The following is a 20,243-nucleotide window of genomic DNA, read 5'->3' as shown; positions in this document are numbered from 1 at the left end:
ATGTTCAAGAGCATCAAGAATAGCTGTAGCGTTACCTTGCTGAGCTGCTGTTAGGTTCAGGTTGTGTTTGTATACGTGTCGGCATTCTGTTCCCATTATAGTCCTCAAAGTGGCAGCCACTACCTCATCGTCCTTTTCCAGAAGTCCCGTTGCTAGTGCATAGTCCTCCCATTCACCTCTAAACGTATCCCAGTTTGTGCTCCAGTCTCCGCTAAGCTTCATAACGGCGGGAGGGGGAATGTTCGCTGCCATGTCTAATCGGTGCTAACAACACTGAAGCTAACTAGCAAACTCACTCTAGCTAAGGACAATTCCGGCGTCAGGCGAAGTTTACCTCAGAAAAGCATTTTTAGGGGGTAAACCAGAACAGGTGACTCTAATTTGCGGAAAGCATGGTTAGTTATCCGACTCTGACACCATGTTTGAATGTTAAATGACGAGACAGAGGCATGGATGCGAGTAACCAGTCTTGTTCAGTATATTGCAATACATCCGGGTATTTCAAGCACACCGGTAAAACACTGGAGTTGCAGTAATTAACATTTACCAACAGATGGCATCACTGTGCCATCTTACACCCATAACAGCGCTCCGCGTTGCGTCAGGTTTAAGAACAGCCCTTGGACATGGTATATTGGTAATATACCACACCCCTCGTGCCTTATTGCTTTAATATGAACTACACATTATTTACACCTGCTAAGAGACCCACTGTAGAGTATCACAGAAAAAATGTGTCTTCGCGCGTGCTCGTTTTTTCATGAACCGCTTGACCTCAGCATGACTTTTCTCAAAGTGCATACATTTATTTCGTTTAAAGCATATCAAGATCCAAACAAGTGAGATTATTAGGTTGACCTACTGTAATAAAACAAATCTTTTTGTCTGTTTCCACGGTAACTTCATGGACAACATCTTTTTTTAGAACAAATGACTTCTCCAAAAAGGTGAATTTCTAAGTTGTTAGATTTGATGTTGTCCTCGCCAGGGAGCCGTAGCCATGCACACCAGCGCGTCATCATGTTGTGTTCTGTACATCATAGCCAATCAACCTAGAAACATAGACCAATGAACGATGGACGGTGAGAACAGTGAGTCTTTTTTTCTGTCGTCTAAATATTTCTGTAACTATCCACTTAATTATGGAAAATATCCTTCCCGTATTAATACTGGTTTGATTTAATTTTAGTGGAGCTTGTTGGAGTAACACACGTTTTGGATGCCGTCACGTTTTGGGCACAGGTAGCTAGCTAGCTACACGTAGCACATCCCACTATTGAATGAATTAACGTTAGAACTTTGGTTGAACATTTCACTTGTTGATTGATTCATTTGATTTACACAAGAACACCCAAGAAATGTAACCCAAACACGTACACACAGTAACCCACATGTCTGTTTGTCATGTGTTGTAGAATGTCAATGACGATCAAGCCATTGAAAACATAAGAAATGCCTTGGCAGACAAATGCCCAACAGCCCAAAGGTTACTTGGAACTCCCAATCCTCAGAAGGTAAAGAAAGGTAGAAGCTAGACTTGGAGAGATGGAGAAGAGAGAGAGAGAGAGACCATTATCATTGGATTCATACATTGCATCTATCTTGTGTTTGCGTCTAGATTTATGGGGCAGTCTTCTCAGAGGACAGCTGTTGGTACAGGTGCAAGGTCCTGCAGCAGACTGATAATGTGAGTCAATGAGAGTCTGGATACTACCCACATGGCACCCTATTCCCTATAAAGTGCACTACTTTTGACCAGAGCCCTTTGGGGAATTTGGGACACGCTGACCACCTCGCTGTCTGGAAAAGCCTACAGTACATGATGTGAGGGGGCTTATCAATGTATCATTGTGGTTCATACCTTCATTCTGACACAAGCGTGATCTGTCAGGATCCACCTGAGTCTGTGCTGATGAGATCCTGCTTTGGAAGTTCAGTGGTTAGACAGGTAATAGATTTAGACAGATTTGGAATTGCAGCTGGTGTATAACCCCCCCCCCCCCCCCCCCGGCCATAACACTGCAGGCTGTTTAGTTTATCTCAGGATGATGTTGTGATGACTGATGTGAGGAGGCTGTTGTGATGACTGATGTGAGGAGGCTGTGGTGATGACTGATGTGAGGAGGCTGTGGTGATGACTGACGTGAGGAGGCTGTGGTGATGACTGACGTGAGGAGGCTGTGGTGATGACTGACGTGAGGAGGCTGTGGTGATGACTGACGTGAGGAGGCTGTGGTGATGACTGACGTGAGGAGGCTGTGGTGATGACTGATGTGAGGAGGCTGTTGTGCTGACTGATGTGAGGAGGCTGTGGTGCTGACTGACGTGAGGAGGCTGGCTGTGGTGATGACTGATGTGAGGAGGCTGTGGTGATGACTGACGTGAGGAGGCTGTGGTGATGACTGATGTGAGGAGGCTGTTGTGCTGACTGATGTGAGGAGGCTGTGGTGCTGACTGACATGAGGAGGCTGGCTGTGGTGATGACTGACGTGAGGAGGCTGTGGTGATGACTGACGTGAGGAGGCTGTTGTGATGACTGATGTGAGGAGGCTGTGGTGATGACTGATGTGAGGAGGCTGTGGTGATGACTGATGTGAGGAGGCTGTGGTGATGACTGACGTGAGGAGGCTGTGGTGATGACTGACGTGAGGAGGCTGTGGTGATGACTGACGTGAGGAGGCTGTGGTGATGACTGACGTGAGGAGGCTGTGGTGCTGACTGACGTGAGGAGGCTGTGGTGATGACTGATGTGAGGAGGCTGTGGTGATGACTGATGTGAGGAGGCTGTGGTGATGACTGACGTGAGGAGGCTGTGGTGATGACTGACGTGAGGAGGCTGTGGTGATGACTGACGTGAGGAGGCTGTGGTGATGACTGACGTGAGGAGGCTGTGGTGATGACTGATGTGAGGAGGCTGTGGTGCTGACTGACGTGAGGAGGCTGGCTGTGGTGTTGACTGACGTGAGGAGGCTGTGGTGATGACTGATGTGAGGAGGCTGTGGTGATGACTGACGTGAGGAGGCTGGCTGTGGTGCTGACTGACGTGAGGAGGCTGGCTGTTGTGCTGACTGGCGTGAGGAGGCTGGCTGTGGTGCTGACTGGCGTGAGGAGGCTGGCTGTGGTGCTGACTGATTATGTATCCAACTTGTCTTTAAAAGAAACATCGTTTCCAAATGGCACCCTATTCCTTATAGTGCACTACTTATCCCTATAGGCCCTGGTCAAAAGTAGTGCATTATATAGGGAATAGGATGTCATTTGGGATGCAGACTGACATTCCGATCTCCATCTTGTGTCCAGTTTCACGTATCCTACATTGACTATGGGAACACAGAGTTCGTCAGTCGGTCAGCTCTGGTGGAGCTGCCAGGGGAGCTACAGTCACCTTGTCTGGCCAAGAAGTACAAGTTCTGGGGCTTCAATGTGTCCACTGACCAAGACTCAGCACATTTCCTGCAGGTACTCTGTTCCTCTCCATGTCATTAATGTCTATGTCTCACAAAATAGGATTCTTATCTCAAGGGTTAGTGTTTAGTATTTGGTGTCATATATGTGTGAATGGGTTGACACATTGTGATGTATTTTGAATAGAGTCCTTCTGCTCACAAAATGTGCATTGTCTTGTTTTGCTCTTTAGGGAAAGGCCTTCCTTCAGAATCTGATCTATGGGAAGAAGGTCCGCATCCAGAAGAAGTCTGTCTGCTTCGACGGGACCGTCCTGGTCCAGGCTTTTCAGGGAAACCTGGACATCGGTGAAGAGGTCCTCAAACAAACCTCTCTGTTATGTCCTGTAAGGAGTTTTTATGACTCAAGGCACATCTTGAAAACTGACAATAAAATGCTCTCTTAGGTTTTGAAGATGAAGTTTTCCAAGTTCACCCTCCCGGGGAGTAACCGTGAGAGCCCCGTGTCTGTACGGGCCCTGCAGGAGTCCCATTGCCTGTGGCCTCAGAGGGTGTTGGATTGGCCTGGCCCCCAGGGGGATGGGGACATGCCTGGCTCTACAGTCTGCATGCCCAAACTACGGCCTGCTTTCCCCGACCAGAGTCCCTTTTCAATGAAGTAAGATACCGGTCTGTCTGTTCCGCTGGGATAATTGGACCCGTGTGGCTCAGTTGGTAGAGCATGGTGTTTGCAACGCCAGGGTTGTGGGTTCGATTCCCACGGGGGACCAGTACGAAAAAATAAAAAAAATAATGGAATGTATGCATTCACTACTGTAAGTCGCTCTGGATAAGAGCATCTGCTAAATGACTAAAATGAAAAATAATGAAGTAAGACACCTGTCTGTCTGTTCCGCTGGGATAATGAAGTAAGATACCAGTCTGTCTGTTCCTCTGGGATAATGAAGTAAGATACCAGTCTGTCTGTTCCTCTGGGATAATGAAGTAAGATACCAGTCTGTCTGTTCCTCTGGGATAATGAAGTAAGACACCTGTCTGTCTGTTCCGCTGGGATAATGAAGTAAGATACCAGTCTGTCTGTTCCGCTGGGATAATGAAGTAAGATACCAGTCTGTCTGTTCCTCTGGGATAATGAAGTAAGACACCTGTCTGTCTGTTCCGCTGGGATAATGAAGTAAGACACCTGTCTGTCTGTTCCTCTGGGATAATGAAGTAAGATACCTGTCTGTCTGTTCCTCTGGGATCCCAAGGACTGGAAATGTTTTGTTCCAGCCCAGCACTAGCACAGCTGATTCAACTAATCAAGAGCTTTGCGAGTAGTTGAATCAGGGGTGCTAGCAGTGGCCCATACTTTTACTTTTTCACTTGAAATTACTAATCCTGTGGTGTGAATGGTATTGGGAGATCGGGCTGCCTTCTGAGAATCCATAGACGAGCGAGTAAACTCCCACTGCCTTCCGTTCTACTAGCTAACACGCAATCATTGGAAAATAAAATTGATGATCTTCGATTATCCTACCAACGGGACATTAAGAACTGTAATATCTTATGTTTCACCGAGTCGTGGCTGAACGACGACACGGATAATATAGAGCTGGCGGCATTTTCCATGCACCAATCTGACCATAATTCTATCCTCCTGATTCCTGCTTACAAGCGAAAAATAAAGCAGGAAGTACCAGTGACTCGCTCAATACGGAAGTGGTCAGATGACGCGGATGCTACTCTACAGGACTGTTTTGCTAGCACACACTGGAATATGTTCCGGGATTCCTCCGATGGCATTGAGGAGTACACCACATCAGTCATTGGCTTCATCAATAAGTGCATCAATGAAGTCGTCCCCACATTGACCGTACGTACATACCCCAACCAGAAGCCATGGATTACAGGCAACATCCGCATCGAGCTAAAGGCTAGATCTGCCGCTTTCAAGGAGCGAGACACTAATCCGGACGCTTATAAGAAATCCCGCTATGCCCTCAGACAAACAAACAAACCAGCAAAGCGTCAATACAGAATTAAAATGGAATCCTACTACACTGGCTATGACAGCAGGAGCAGTAGAGATACTCTCAATGATTGGCTATGAAAAGCCAACTAACATTTACTCCTGAGGTGCTGACCTGTTGCACCCTCGACAACTACTATGATTATTATTATTTGACCATGTTGGTCATTTATGAACATTTGAACATCTTGGCCATGTTCTGTTATAATTTCCACCCGGCACAGCCAGAAGAGGACTGGCCACCCCTCATAGCCTGGTTCCTCTCTAGGTTTCTTCCTAGGTTTTGGCCTTTTCTAGGGATTTTTTCCTAGCCACCGTGCTTCTACACCTGCATTGCTTGCTGTTTGGGGTTTTAGGCTGGGTTTCTGTACAGCACTTTGAGATATCAGCTGATGTAAGAAGGGCTATATAAATACATTTTATTTGATTTTGATGTGGCAGGGCTTGAAAACTATTGCGGACTACAAAGGGAAACCTAGACGTGAGCTGCCCAGTGACGCGAGCCTACCAGACGAGCTAAATGCCTTTTATGTTCGCTTTGAGACAAGCAACACTGAAGCATGCACGAGAGCACCAGCTGTTCTGGATGACTGTGTGATAACGCTCTCTGTAGCCGATGTGAGCAAGACCTTTAAACAGGTCAACATTCACAAAGCCGCGGGGCCAGATGGATTACCAGGACGTGTACTCAGTCTGTGCGGACCAACTAGCAAGAGTCTTCACTGACATTTTCAACCTCTCCCTGACTGAGTCTGTAATCCCTACATGTTTCAAGCAGACCACCATAGTCACTGTGCCCATAGTCACTGTGCCCACATCAACAGCATCCTCCTGGATATCCTAGACCAGGTATTCCCAAACTGAGGTACGTACGCGCAATGCCGTCGGGGGTACGCCAAATAAAAATGTGATTCACTTGTTTTTAAAAATGTTATTCAAATTTACAACAGTCCATTTAGATTTTCCAACGGGGCTATACATTTGGGTGAGTTTTTTTCTCACCGGAGTATTCTTGTTTCACTGCCAAAAAATAAAATTAAACCATATGGTGTTCAATAAAATAACACAATGCCAAATACAGGAAGCCTAGTCAAGTAATTAACATCCAATCACATTAACCGTTACTCTTTAGCGGGAATTCCACTAACGGTCCGTATGCAGCCAAACGTAGCTGCTGCTCATTCCGTTTGCTTGGAAATTGATTAATGTTAAAAAAAGTAAGGCCAGCGTCCATAGACACATACCAGCTCTACTGGTAGTACTACTACTACCAGCAGTACTACACCTGCACCTGTCGACGACACAAGTTGTTCCACGAGCACATCCAATGCTAGTATCAGTAATTCTACATTTGTTGTTAGCCCAGCTAGCATGGACACTGACAGTAGTGAATCTGATGCAGCTGAAGAGCTACTGCCCCCCTTACCCGGGAAAGGACCGAACAACAGACAGGGACGTTGTACCATTGAAGAGGCGCAAATATGATGAGAACTACATTGATTTGGGGTTCACTTATATTGGGAGTAGTGTTTTTCCTCAGCCACAGTGTGTTTATATGTGCGAAAGTACTATCTCACAACTCAGTGAAACCTTCACTCTTGCACAGACATTTAGAAACAAAACATGCCAATTTGAAAAATAAGCCACGGGAATTTTTTGAGCGAGAATTAAGATGACTTTCGAGTAGTGAGACGTGTATAAAAGCAACAGATCCCATTAATAATACGGGTCTAGAAGCGTCTTATATGGTGAGCTACAGAGTGGCTAGGACAGGCAAGCCCCATACTATTGTGGAAGGATTTAATTCTTCCTGCTGCCACGGATATGGCTGGGACAATGCTGGGGGAAAAGGTAAAAAAAAACTATACAAACAATGCCTTCATCAAACAACACCGTTTCACGACTTATCAGTGACATGGCAGGAGATGTTTTGAAACAATTACTGCTTCGCATACAAGCCAGGGAATTCTATGCGTTACAGCTGGATGAGTAAACAGATTTGGCGGGCCTGGCACAGCTCCTGGTATATGTCCGTTAAGTTTATGGGGGGTCAATTAAGGAAGACATTCTCCCCTGTTGTCCTGGTTTCCAGAAGAAGATATCTTTAAAGTACTGGACAGCTTTGTGACATCAAATGGACTTTGGTGGTCAAGATGTGTTGGCATCTGTACTGATGGCACAAAAGCCATGACAGGGAGACATAGTGGAGTGGTAACACGCGTGCAAGCAGTTGCTCCCGACGCTACATGGGTACACTGCAGCATCCACCAAGAGGCTCTTGCTGCCAAGGGAATGCCTGACAGCTTGAAAGACGTTTTGGACACTACAGGGAAAATGGTTAACTTTGTTAAAGCAAGGCCCCTGAACTCTCGTGTATTTTCTGCACTATGCAATGATCTGGGCAGTGACCATGTAACGGTTTTATAACATACAGAAGTGCGCTGGTTATCAAGGGGCAAAGTATTGACACGTTTTTTACATTTATTTAGAGACAAGCTTAAAGTTTTCTTTACTGACCATAATTTTCACTTGTCTGACCGCTTGCATGATGACGAGATTCTCACACGACTGGCCTATCTGGGTGATGTTTTTTCTCACCTGAATGATCCGGTCAGAGAACTGGCAATGTGGTGCCAGGACAACAACCTCTCCCTCAGTGTGAGCAAGACAAAGGAGCTGATTGTGGACTACGGGAAAAGGCGGGCCGAACAGGCCCCCATTAACATCAACGGGGCTGTAGTGGAGCGGGTCGAGAGGTTCAAGTTCCACATTCAAGTTCCACATCACAAAATAACTATTATGGTCCAAACACACCAAGACCGTTGTGAAGAGGGCATGACAAAACCTTTTTCCCCTCAGGAGACTGAAAAGATTTGGCATGGGTCCCCAGATCCTCAAAAGTTCTACAGCTGCACCATCGAGAGCATCCTGACCGGTTGCATCACCGCCTGGTATGGCAACTGCTCGGCATCTGACCGTAAGGCGCTACAGAGGGTAGTGTGTAGGGCCCAGTACATCACTGGGGCCAAGCTTCCTGCCATCCAGGACCTCAATACCAGGCGGTATCAGAGGAAAGCACATACAATTGTCAGAGACTCCAGTCACCCAAGTCATAGACTGTTTTCTCTGCTACCGCACGGCAAGAGGTACCGGAGCATCAAGTCTGGGACCAAAAGGCTCCTTAACAGCTTCTACCCTCAAGCCATAAGACTGCTGAACAATTAGTCAAATGGCTACCGGACTATTACATTGATCCATTTGTTTTGTTCACTGCTGCTACTTGCTGTTTATTATCTATGCATAGTCACTTCACCCCTACCTACATGTACAAATTACCTCAAATAACCTGTACCCCCTTACTGTTTATTATCTATACATAGTCACTTTACCCCTACCTACATGTACAAATGACCTCCACTAACCTGTACCCCTTACTGTTTATTATCTATACATAGTCACTATACCCCTACCTACATGTACAAATGACCTCCACTAACCTGTACCCCCTTACTGTTTATTATCTATACATAGTCACTTTACCCCTACCTACATGTACAAATGACCTCCACTAACCTGTACCCCCTTACTGTTTATTATCTATACATAGTCACTTTACCCCTACCTACATGTACAAATGACCTCCACTAACCTGTACCCCCTTACTGTTTATTATCTATACATAGTCACTTTACCCCTACCTACATGTACAAATGACCTCCACTAACCTGTACCCCCTACTGTTTATTATCTATACATAGTCACTTTACCCCTACCTACATGTACAAATTACCTCAAATAACCTGAACCCCTGCACACTGACTCGGTACCGGTACCCCATGTATATAGTCTAGTTATTGTGTTACTTTTTATTATATTTGTATTTTTTACTTTAGTTTATTTGGTAAATATTTTCTTAACTCTTCTTGAACTGAACTGTTAAGGGCTTGTAAGTAAGCATTTCACGGTAAGGTCAACACTTGTTGTATTCGGCGCATGTGACAAAGTGACTTGTTTGGTGGCTGGAAGTAGCTTTGGGGATTTAACATGATAAGCTGCTGGAGTGGAGATTGACTCTTCTGTTTAGGCTGTTAAGAGTATAAACTGAGAATGTAGCTATGAGCCAGCCAGAACAATAGAATCAACGTGTGTGTGTGTGTGTGTGTGTGTGTGAGCCAGCCAATACAGTAGAATGTGTGTGTGTGTGTGAGTGAGTGAGTGAGTCAGCCTATACAATAGAATCAACATTGTGTGTGTGTGTGTGTGTGTGTGTGTGAGAGAGTCAGCCTATACAATAGAATCAACATGGTGTGTGTGTGTGTGTGTGTGTGTGTGAGAGTCAGCCTATACAATAGAATCAACATGGTGTGTGTGTGTGTGTGTGTGTGAGAGAGTCAGCCTATACAATAGAATCAACATGGTGTGTGTGTGTGTGTGTGTGTGTGTGTGTGTGTGTGAGAGAGTCAGCCTATACAATAGAATCAACATTGTGTGTGTGTGTGTGTGTGTGTGTGTGTGTGTGTGTGTGTGTGAGAGAGTCAGCCTATACAATAGAATCAACATGGTGTGTGTGTGTGTGTGTGTGTGTGAGAGAGTCAGCCTATACAATAGAATCAACATGGTGTGTGTGTGTGTGTGTGTGAGAGAGTCAGCCTATACAATAGAATCAACATGGTGTGTGTGTGTGTGTGTGAGAGAGTCAGCCTATACAATAGAATCAACATGGTGTGTGTGTGTGTGAGAGAGAGTCAGCCTATACAATAGAATCAACATGGTGGGTGTGTGTGTGTGTGTGAGAGAGTCAGCCTATACAATAGAATCAACATGGTGTGTGTGTGTGTGAGAGAGAGTCAGCCTATACAATAGAATCAACATGGTGTGTGTGTGTGTGTGTGTGTGTGTGTGTGTGTGTGTGTGTGTGTGTGTGTGTGTGTGTGTGTGTGTGAGAGAGTCAGCCTATACAATAGAATCAACATGGTGTGTGTGTGTGAGAGAGAGTCAGCCTATACAATAGAATCAACATGGTGTGTGTGAGAGAGTCAGCCTATACAATAGAATCAACATGGTGTGTGTGTGTGTGTGTGAGAGAGTCAGCCTATACAATAGAATCAACATGGTGTGTGTGTGTGTGTGTGTGTGTGTGTGTGTGTGTGTGTGTGTGTGTGTGAGAGTCAGCCTATACAATAGAATCAACATGGTGTGTGTGTGTGTGTGAGAGTCAGCCTATACAATAGAATCAACATGGTGTGTGTGTGTGAGAGAGAGAGTCAGCCTATACAATAGAATCAACATGGTGTGTGTGTGGAGAAACCTGAATGCCGTAACATAGTCAAATCAAATTTATTTATATAGCCCTTCGTACATCAGCTGAAATCTCAAAGTGCTGTACAGAAACCCAGCCTAAAACCCCAAACAGCAAGCAATGCATGTGAAAGAAGCACGGTGGCTGGGAAAAACTCCCTAGGAAAAACTCCTGAGAAAGGCCAAAAACCTAGGAAGAAACCTAGAGAGGAACCAGGCTATGAGGGGTGGCCAGTCCTCTTCTGGCTGTGCCGGGTGGATATTATAACAGAACATAGTCAAGATGTTAAAATGTTCGTAAATGACCAGCATGGTCAAATAATAATAATCATAGTAATTGTCGAGGGTGCAACAAGCACGTCCGGTGAACAGGTCAGGGTTCCGTAGCCGCAGGCAGAACAGTTGAAACTGGAGCAGCAGCATGGCCAGGTGGACTGGGGACAGCAAGGAGTCATCATGCCAGGTAGTCCTAGGGCTCAGGTCCTCCGAGAGAAAGAAAGAAAGAAAGAAAGAAAGAGAGAATTAGAGAGAGCATATTTACATTCACACAGGACACCGGATAAGACAAGAGAATACTCCAGATGTAACAGACTGACCCTAGCCCCCCGACACATAAACTACTGCAGCATAAATACTGGAGGCTGAGACAGGAGGGATCAGAAGACACTGTGGCCCCATCCGATGATACCCCCGGACAGGGCCAAACAGGCAGGATATAACCCCACCCACTTTGCCAAAGCACAGCCCCCCACACCACTAGAGGGATATCTACAACCACCAACTTACCGTCCGAAGACAAGGCCGAGTATAGCCCACAAAGATGTCCGCCACGGCACAACCCAAGGGGGGGGCGCCAACCCAGACAGGAAGACCACGTCAGTGGCTCAACCTACTCAAGTGACGCACCCCTCCCATGGACGGCATGGAAGAACACCAGTAAGTCAGTGACTCAGCCCCTGTAAAAGGGTTAGAGGCAGAGAATCCCAGTGGGAAGAGGGGAACCGACAAGGCAGAGACAGCAAGGGCGGTTCGTTGCTCCAGCCTTTCCGTTCACCTTCACACTCCTGGGCCAGACTATACTTAATCATAGGACCTACTGAAGAGATAAGTCTTCAGTAAAGACTTAAAGGTTGAGACTGAGTCTGCGTCTCTCACATGGGTAGGCAGACCATTCCATAAAAATGGAGCTCTATAGGAGAAAGCCCTACCTCCAGCCGTTTGCTTAGAAATTCTAGGGACAATTAGGAGGCCTGCGTCTTGTGACCGTAGCGTACGTGTAGGTATGTACGGCAGGACCAAATCGGAAAGATAGGTAGGAGCAAGCCCATGTAATGCTTTGTAGGTTAGCAGTAAAACCTTGAAATCAGCCCTTGCCTTAACAGGAAGCCAGTGTAGGGAAGCTAGCACTGGAGTAATATGATCAAATTTTTTGGTTCTAGTCAGGATTCTAGCAGCCGTATTTAGCACTAACTGAAGTTTGTTTAGTGCTTTATCCGGGTAGCCGGAAAGTAGAGCATTGCAGTAGTCGAGCCTAGAAGTAACAAAAGCATGGATTAATTTTTCTGCGTCATTTTTGGACAGAAAGTTTCTGATTTTTGCAATGTTACGTAGATGGAAAAAAGCTGTCCTTGAAGCAGTCTTGATATGTTCTTCAAAAGAGAGATCAGGGTCCAGAGTAACGCCGAGGTCCTTCACAGTTTTATTTGAGACGACTGTACAACCATCCAGATTAATTGTCAGATTCAACAGAAGATCTCTTTGTTTCTTGGGACCTAGGACAAGCATCTCTGTTTTGTCCGAGTTTAAAAGTAGAAAATTTGCAGCCATCCACTTCCTTATGTCTGAAACACAGGCTTCTAGCGAGAGCAATTTTGGGGCTTCACCATGTTTCATTGAAATGTACAGCTGTGTGTCGTCCGCATAGCAGTGAAATTTAACATTATGTTTTCGAATGACATCCCCAAGAGGTAAAATATATAGTGAAAACAATAGTGGTCCTAGAACGGAACCTTGAGGAACACCGAAATTTACAATTGATTTGTCAGAGGACGAACCATTCACAGAGACAAACTGATATCTTTCCGACAGATAAGATCTAAACCAGGCCAGAACTTGTCCATGTAGACCAATTTGGGTTTCCAATCTCTCCAAAAGAATGTGGTGATCGATGGTATCAAAAGCGGCACTAAGATCTAGGAGCATGAGGACAGATGCAGAGCCTCGGTCTGACGTCATTAAAAGGTCATTTACCACCTTCACAAGTGCAGTCTCAGTGCTATGATGGGGTCTAAAACCAGACTGAAGCGTTTCGTATACATTGTTTGTCTTCAGGAAGGCAGTGAGTTGCTGCGCAACAACTTTTTCTAAAATTTTTGAGAGGAATGGAAGATTCGATATAGGCCGATAGTTTTTTATAATTTCTGGGTCAAGATTCGGCTTTTTCAAGAGAGGCTTTATTACTGCCACTTTTAGTGAGCTTGGTACCTTGTTACTTTTGCAGCATGTTTATATAAAGACTGTTTAGAGATGTAGGGGTTGCAACAAGCTCAGGATGGTCAGTGATTGGGGTTGTTTGTATTAGAGATTACTAACTGGGTTGTTTGTAGTAGTGATTACTAACTGGGTTGTTTGTAGTAGTGATTACTAACTGGGTTGTTTGTAGTAGTGATTACTAACTGGGTTGTTTGTAGTAGTGATTACTAACTGGGTTGTTTGTAGTAGTGATTACTAACTGGGTTGTTTTCAGTAGTGATTACTAACTGGCGTGTTTGTAGTAGTGATTACTGACTGGGTTGTTTTCAGTAGTGATTACTAACTGGGTTGTTTTCAGTAGTGATTACTAACTGGGTTGTTTGTAGTAGTGATTACTAACTGGGTTGTTTGTAGTAGTGATTACTAACTGGGTTGTTTTCAGTAGTGATTACTAACTGGCTTGTTTGTAGTAGTGATTACTGACTGGGTTGTTTTCAGTAGTGATTACTGACTGGGTTGTTTTCAGTAGTGATTACTGACTGGGTTGTTTTCAGTAGTGATTACTGACTGGCTTGTTTGTAGTAGTGATTACTAACTGGCTTGTTTGTAGTAGTGATTACTAACTGGCTTGTTTGTAGTAGTGATTACTAACTGGCTTGTTTGTATTAGAGATTACTGACTGGGTTGTTTGTAGTAGTGATTACTAACTGGGTTGTTTGTAGTAGTGATTACTAACTGGGTTGTTTGTATTAGAGATTACTGACTGGGTTGTTTGTAGTAGTGATTACTAACTGGCTTGTTTGTAGTAGTGATTACTAACTGGGTTGTTTGTATTAGAGATTACTGACTGGGTTGTTTTCAGTAGTGATTACTAACTGGCTTGTTTGTAGTAGTGATTACTAACTGGGTTGTTTGTAGTAGTGATTACTGACTGGCTTGTTTGTAGTAGTGATTACTAACTGGGTTGTTTTCAGTAGTGATTACTGACTGGGTTGTTTTCAGTAGTGATTACTAACTGGGTTGTTTGTATTAGAGATTACTAACTGGCTTGTTTTCAGTAGTGATTACTAACTGGCTTGTTTTCAGTAGTGATTACTAACTGGGTTGTTTTCAGTAGTGATTACTAACTGGGTTGTTTTCAGTAGTGATTACTAACTGGGTTGTTTGTAGTAGTGATTACTAACTGGGTTGTTTGTAGTAGTGATTACTAACTGGGTTGTTTGTAGTAGTGATTACTAACTGGGTTGTTTGTAGCAGTGATTACTAACTGGGTTGTTTGTAGTAGAGATTACTAACTGGGTTGTTTGTAGTAGTGATTACTAACTGGGTTGTTTGTAGTAGTGATTACTAACTGGCTTGTTTTCAGTAGTGATTACTAACTGGCTTGTTTGTAGTAGTGATTACTGACTGGGTTGTTTGTAGTAGTGATTACTGACTGGCTTGTTTGTAGTAGTGATTACTAACTGGCTTGTTTGTAGTAGTGATTACTAACTGGCTTGTTTGTATTAGAGATTACTGACTGGGTTGTTTGTAGTAGTGATTACTAACTGGGTTGTTTGTAGTAGTGATTACTAACTGGGTTGTTTGTATTAGAGATTACTGACTGGGTTGTTTGTAGTAGTGATTACTAACTGGGTTGTTTTCAGTAGTGATTACTAACTGGGTTGTTTTCAGTAGTGATTACTAACTGGGTTGTTTGTAGTAGTGATTACTAGCTGGGTTGTTTGTAGTAGTGATTACTAACTGGGTTGTTTGTAGTAGTGATTACTAACTGGGTTGTTTGTAGTAGAGATTACTAACTGGGTTGTTTTCAGTAGTGATTACTAACTGGGTTGTTTTCAGTAGTGATTACTAACTGGCTTGTTTTCAGTAGTGATTACAAACTGGCTTGTTTTCAGTAGTGATTACTAACTGGCTTGTTTTCAGTAGTGATTACTAACTGGCTTGTTTTCAGTAGTGATTACTAACTGGCTTGTTTTCAGTAGTGATTACTAACTGGGTTGTTTTCAGTAGTGATTACTAACTGGCTTGTTTTCAGTAGTGATTACTAACTGGCTTGTTTTCAGTAGTGATTACTAACTGGCTTGTTTTCAGTAGTGATTACTAACTGGCTTGTTTGTAGTAGTGATTACTAACTGGCTTGTTTTCAGTAGTGATTACTAACTGGCTTGTTTTCAGTAGTGATTACTAACTGGCTTGTTTTCAGTAGTGATTACTGACTGGGTTGTTTGTAGTAGTGATTACTGACTGGGTTGTTTTCAGTAGTGATTACTAACTGGGTTGTTTGTAGTAGTGATTACTGACTGGGTTGTTTGTAGTAGTGATTACTAACTGGCGTGTTTGTAGTAGTGATTACTGACTGGGTTGTTTTCAGTAGTGATTACTAACTGGGTTGTTTTCAGTAGTGATTACTAACTGGGTTGTTTTCAGTAGTGATTACTAACTGGGTTGTTTTCAGTAGTGATTACTAACTGGCTTGTTTGTAGTAGTGATTACTGACTGGGTTGTTTGTATTAGAGATTACTGACTGGGTTGTTTGTAGTAGTGATTACTGACTGGGTTGTTTGTAGTAGTGATTACTAACTGGGTTGTTTGTAGTAGTGATTACTGACTGGGTTGTTTGTAGTAGTGATTACTAACTGGGTTGTTTGTAGTAGTGATTACTAACTGGGTTGTTTGTATTAGAGATTACTGACTGGGTTGTTTGTAGTAGTGATTACTAACTGGCTTGTTTGTAGTAGTGATTACTAACTGGGTTGTTTGTATTAGAGATTACTGACTGGGTTGTTTGTAGTAGTGATTACTAACTGGCTTGTTTGTAGTAGTGATTACTAACTGGGTTGTTTGTATTAGAGATTACTGACTGGCTTGTTTGTAGTAGTGATTACTGACTGGCTTGTTTGTAGTAGTGATTACTAACTAGGTTGTTTGTAGTAGTGATTACTGACTGGGTTGTTTGTAGTAGTGATTACTAACTGGGTTGTTTTCAGTAGTGATTACTGACTGGGTTGTTTTCAGTAGTGATTACTAACTGGGTTGTTTGTATTACAGATTACTAACTGGCTTGTTTTCAGTAGTGATTACTAACTGGGTTGTTTTCAGTAGTGATTACTAACTGGCTTGTTTTCAGTAGTGATTACTAACTGGCTTGTTTTCAGTAGTGATTACAAACTGGCTTGTTTTCAGTAGTGATTACTAACTGGCTTGTTTTCAGTAGTGATTACTAACTGGCTTGTTTTCAGTAGTGATTACTAACTGGCTTGTTTTCAGTAGTGATTACTAACTGGCTTGTTTTCAGTAGTGATTACTAACTGGCTTGTTTTCAGTAGTGATTACTAACTGGCTTGTTTTCAGTAGTGATTACTAACTGGCTTGTTTTCAGTAGTGATTACTAACTGGCTTGTTTTCAGTAGTGATTACTAACTGGCTTGTTTTCAGTAGTGATTACTAACTGGCTTGTTTTCAGTAGTGAATTACTAACTGGCTTGTTTTCAGTAGTAATTACTAACTGGCTTGTTTTCAGTAGTATTACTAACTGGCTTGTTTTCAGTAGTGATTACTAACTGGCTTGTTTTCAGTAGTGATTACTAACTGGCTTGTTTTCAGTAGTGATTACTAACTGGCTTGTTTTCAGTAGTGATTACTAACTGGCTTGTTTTCAGTAGTGATTACTAACTGGCTTGTTTGTAGTAGTGATTACTAACTGGCTTGTTTGTAGTAGTGATTACTGACTGGGTTGTTTGTAGTAGTGATTACTGACATGGTTGTTTGTAGTAGTGATTTCTGACTGGGTTGTTTGTAGTAGTGATTACTGACTGGGTTGTTTGTAGTAGTGATTACTGACTGGCTTGTTTTCAGTAGTGATTACTGACTGGCTTGTTTTCAGTAGTGATTACTAACTGGCTTGTTTTCAGTAGTGATTACTAACTGGCTTGTTTTCAGTAGTGATTACTAACTGGCTTGTTTTCAGTAGTGATTTACTAACTGGCTTTTTTTTTTTTGTTTGGGTTTTCAAGGAGTGTTACTAACTGCTTGTTTGTAGTAGAGATTACTAACGGCTTGTTTGTAGTAGAATTACGAAATGGGTTGTGTGTGTAGTAGTGAGTACTAACTGGGTTGTTTGTAGTTAGTATTCTAACTGGCTTGTTTGTATAGTGATTACTAACTGGGTTGTGTTTGTAGTATGATTACTACTGGGTAGTTTTCAGTAGTGATTACTAACTGGGTTGTGTTGTATATGATTACTACCCCATGGTGTCTTTCCGTAGTGGATTACTCAACTCTGGTTTTTGTAGTAGTGATTACTAACTTGGTTGTTTGTAGTATCAATATTACTAACTTGGTTGTTTCATTAGTGAATTACTAACTGGCTGTGTATCAGTATTCGATTACTAACTGGGTTGTTTGTAGTAGTGATTACTAACTGGGTTGTTTTCAGTAGTGATTACTAACTGGGTTGTTTGTAGTAGTGATTACTAACTGGGTTGTTTGTAGTAGTGATTACTAACTGGGTTGTTTTCAGTAGTGATTACTAACTGGGTTGTTTGTAGTAGTGATTACTAACTGGGTTGTTTGTAGTAGTGATTACTAACTGGGTTGTTTTCAGTAGTGATTACTAACTGGGTTGTTTGTAGTAGTGATTACTAACTGGGTTGTTTTCAGTAGTGATTACTAACTGGGTTGTTTGTAGTAGTGATTACTAACTGGGTTGTTTTCAGTAGTGATTACTAACTGGGTTGTTTTCAGTAGTGATTACTAACTGGGTTGTTTTCAGTAGTGATTACTAACTGGTTTGTTTTCAGTAGTGATTACTAACTGGGTTGTTTTCAGTAGTGATTACTAACTGGGTTGTTTGTAGTAGTGATTACTAACTGGGTTGTTTTCAGTAGTGATTACTAACTGGGTTGTTTTCAGTAGTGATTACTAACTGGGTTGTTTTCAGTAGTGATTACTAACTGGGTTGTTTTCAGTAGTGATTACTAACTGGGTTGTTTGTAGTAGTGATTACTAACTGGGTTGTTTTCAGTAGTGATTACTAACTGGGTTGTTTGTAGTAGTGATTACTAGCTGGGTTGTTTGTAGTAGTGATTACTAACTGGCTTGTTTTCAGTAGTGATTACTAACTTGGTTGTTTTCAGTAGTGATTACTAACTGGGTTGTTTGTAGTAGTGATTACTAACTGGGTTGTTTGTAGTAGTGATTACTAACTGGGTTGTTTGTAGTAGTGATTACTAACTGGGTTGTTTGTAGTAGTGATTACTAACTGGGTTGTTTGTAGTAAAAATGGCCCCCCATTTCCTACATCCTATTCCCTAAACAGCACAACTTTTGACCAGGGCCCATAGGGTCAAAAGTTGTCCTTTAGAGAATAGTGTTGAGCAGCCTATGTGTGTTTTAACTCCTGCTCAGGGAGAAGAGCACGGCCACAGCCCAGCATGCTGCCAACCTAGTGAAGAAGAAGATGGAGCTGGTGGAGGAAAACCAGAGGCTGAAGGCAGAACGAGAGACCCAGCGCAGGGAGGACCAGCTGAGAGACAGCCTCTCAGAGCTCCAGGTTGAACAAACAGAGTGGAGAGACACACTGACACACTCACACACACACACGGCAAGCTTTCCAGGACATTAGTTATGTATGAGTATTGTCTTATGTTGTTGTAATTTCAGAAGTTGAAAGAGGAGACTGCGAATTATGCCAAAGAGGCAGAGAGATGGAAGGTGGAGAGGAACACACTTCAGAACCAATCAGAGCAGCTGGAGAAACACCTGAAAGTTGCCAAACAGGAAGTGCAGGTGAGACTGGTGTCGTATGGAGCCGATGTCTACTAGTCAATTGTCCCTGAGCACCTGCTCATGGACACATAGCATTAAGAAGTCAACATTCAATCCTCACCAAAGCACATTAACGAGTCAACATTCAATTCTTAACACAGCACATTAACGAGTCTACATTCAACCCTCACCACAGCACATTAACGAGTCAACATTCAATTCTTAACACAGCACATTAACGAGTCTACATTCAAACCTCACCACAGCACATTAACGAGTCAACATTCAATTCTTAACACAGCACATTAACGAGTCTACATTCAAACCTCACCACAGCACATTAACGAGTCTACATTCACCTCTCACCACAGCATATTAACGAGTCTACATTCAACCCTCACCACAGCACATTAACGAGTCTACATTCAACCCTCACCACAGCACATTAACGAGTCCACATTCCATCCTCACCACAGCACATTAACGAGTCTACATTCAACCCTCACCACAGCACATTAACGAGTCTACATTCAACCCTCACCACAGCACATTAACGAGTCTACATTCAACCCTCACCACAGCACATTAACGAGTCTACATTCAACCCTCACCACGGCACATTAACGAGTCTACATTCAAACCTCACCACAGCACATTAACGAGTCTACATTCAACCCTCACCACAGCACATTAACGAGTCTACATTCAACCCTCACCACAGCACATTAACGAGTCTACATTCAAACCTCACCACAGCACATTAACGAGTCTACATTCAACCCTCACCACAGCATATTAACGAGTCTACATTCAACCCTCACCACAGCACATTAACGAGTCTACATTCAACCCTCACCACAGCACATTAACGAGTCTACATTCAATCCTCACCACAGCACATTAACGAGTCTACATTCAACCCTCACCACAGCACATTAACGAGTCTACATTCAAACCTCACCACAGCACATTAACGAGTCTACATTCAAACCTCACCACAGCACATTAACGAGTCTACATTCAAGCCTCACTACACCTAATCTATGGATTTCACATGACTGGAAATACAGCTATGCATCTGTTGGTAACAGATACCTTAAAAAAAAGGTAGGGGTGTGGTGGATCAGAGAACCAGTCAGTATCTGGACTGACCACCATTTGCCTCATGCAGCGCGACACATCTCCTTCTTATAGAGGTGATCAGGCTGTTGATTGGCCTGTGGAATGTTGTGCCACTCATCAATGGCTGTGCGGAGTTGCTGGATATTGGAGGGAACTGGAACACGCTG

General features: G+C 43.1%; 2 protein-coding genes across 2 annotated transcripts in view; both read left to right on the top strand.

Moving 5' to 3' along the window:
- Positions 1 to 978: 978 nt before the first annotated feature.
- Positions 979 to 3,486, top strand: LOC115187658 (serine/threonine-protein kinase 31-like). The gene is made up of 5 exons (XM_029746627.1): positions 979 to 1,082; positions 1,190 to 1,242; positions 1,416 to 1,514; positions 1,619 to 1,687; positions 3,301 to 3,486. Exons 1-5 carry the CDS (start codon positions 1,076 to 1,078, stop codon positions 3,484 to 3,486), a joined length of 414 nt encoding a protein of 137 aa, XP_029602487.1. The 5' UTR covers positions 979 to 1,075.
- Positions 3,487 to 3,944: 458 nt separating this feature from the next.
- LOC115187702 (serine/threonine-protein kinase 31-like) overlaps positions 3,945 to 20,243 on the top strand; it is a 39,711-nt gene continuing 23,412 nt past the window's right edge. Inside the window, exons 1-3 of the mRNA XM_029746693.1 lie at positions 3,945 to 4,062; positions 18,595 to 18,739; positions 18,850 to 18,975. Coding sequence (XP_029602553.1) covers positions 3,992 to 4,062; positions 18,595 to 18,739; positions 18,850 to 18,975 — 342 coding nt within the window. The 5' untranslated portion in view covers positions 3,945 to 3,991. The remainder of the gene's footprint in view (positions 4,063 to 18,594; positions 18,740 to 18,849; positions 18,976 to 20,243) is intronic.

This window comes from Salmo trutta, unplaced genomic scaffold, assembly GCF_901001165.1.
Source record: "Salmo trutta unplaced genomic scaffold, fSalTru1.1, whole genome shotgun sequence".
NCBI classification, from domain to species: domain Eukaryota; kingdom Metazoa; phylum Chordata; class Actinopteri; order Salmoniformes; family Salmonidae; genus Salmo; species Salmo trutta.
Note: the sequence above shows the minus strand (reverse complement) of the source record. Positions and strands in the feature narration are given on the sequence as shown.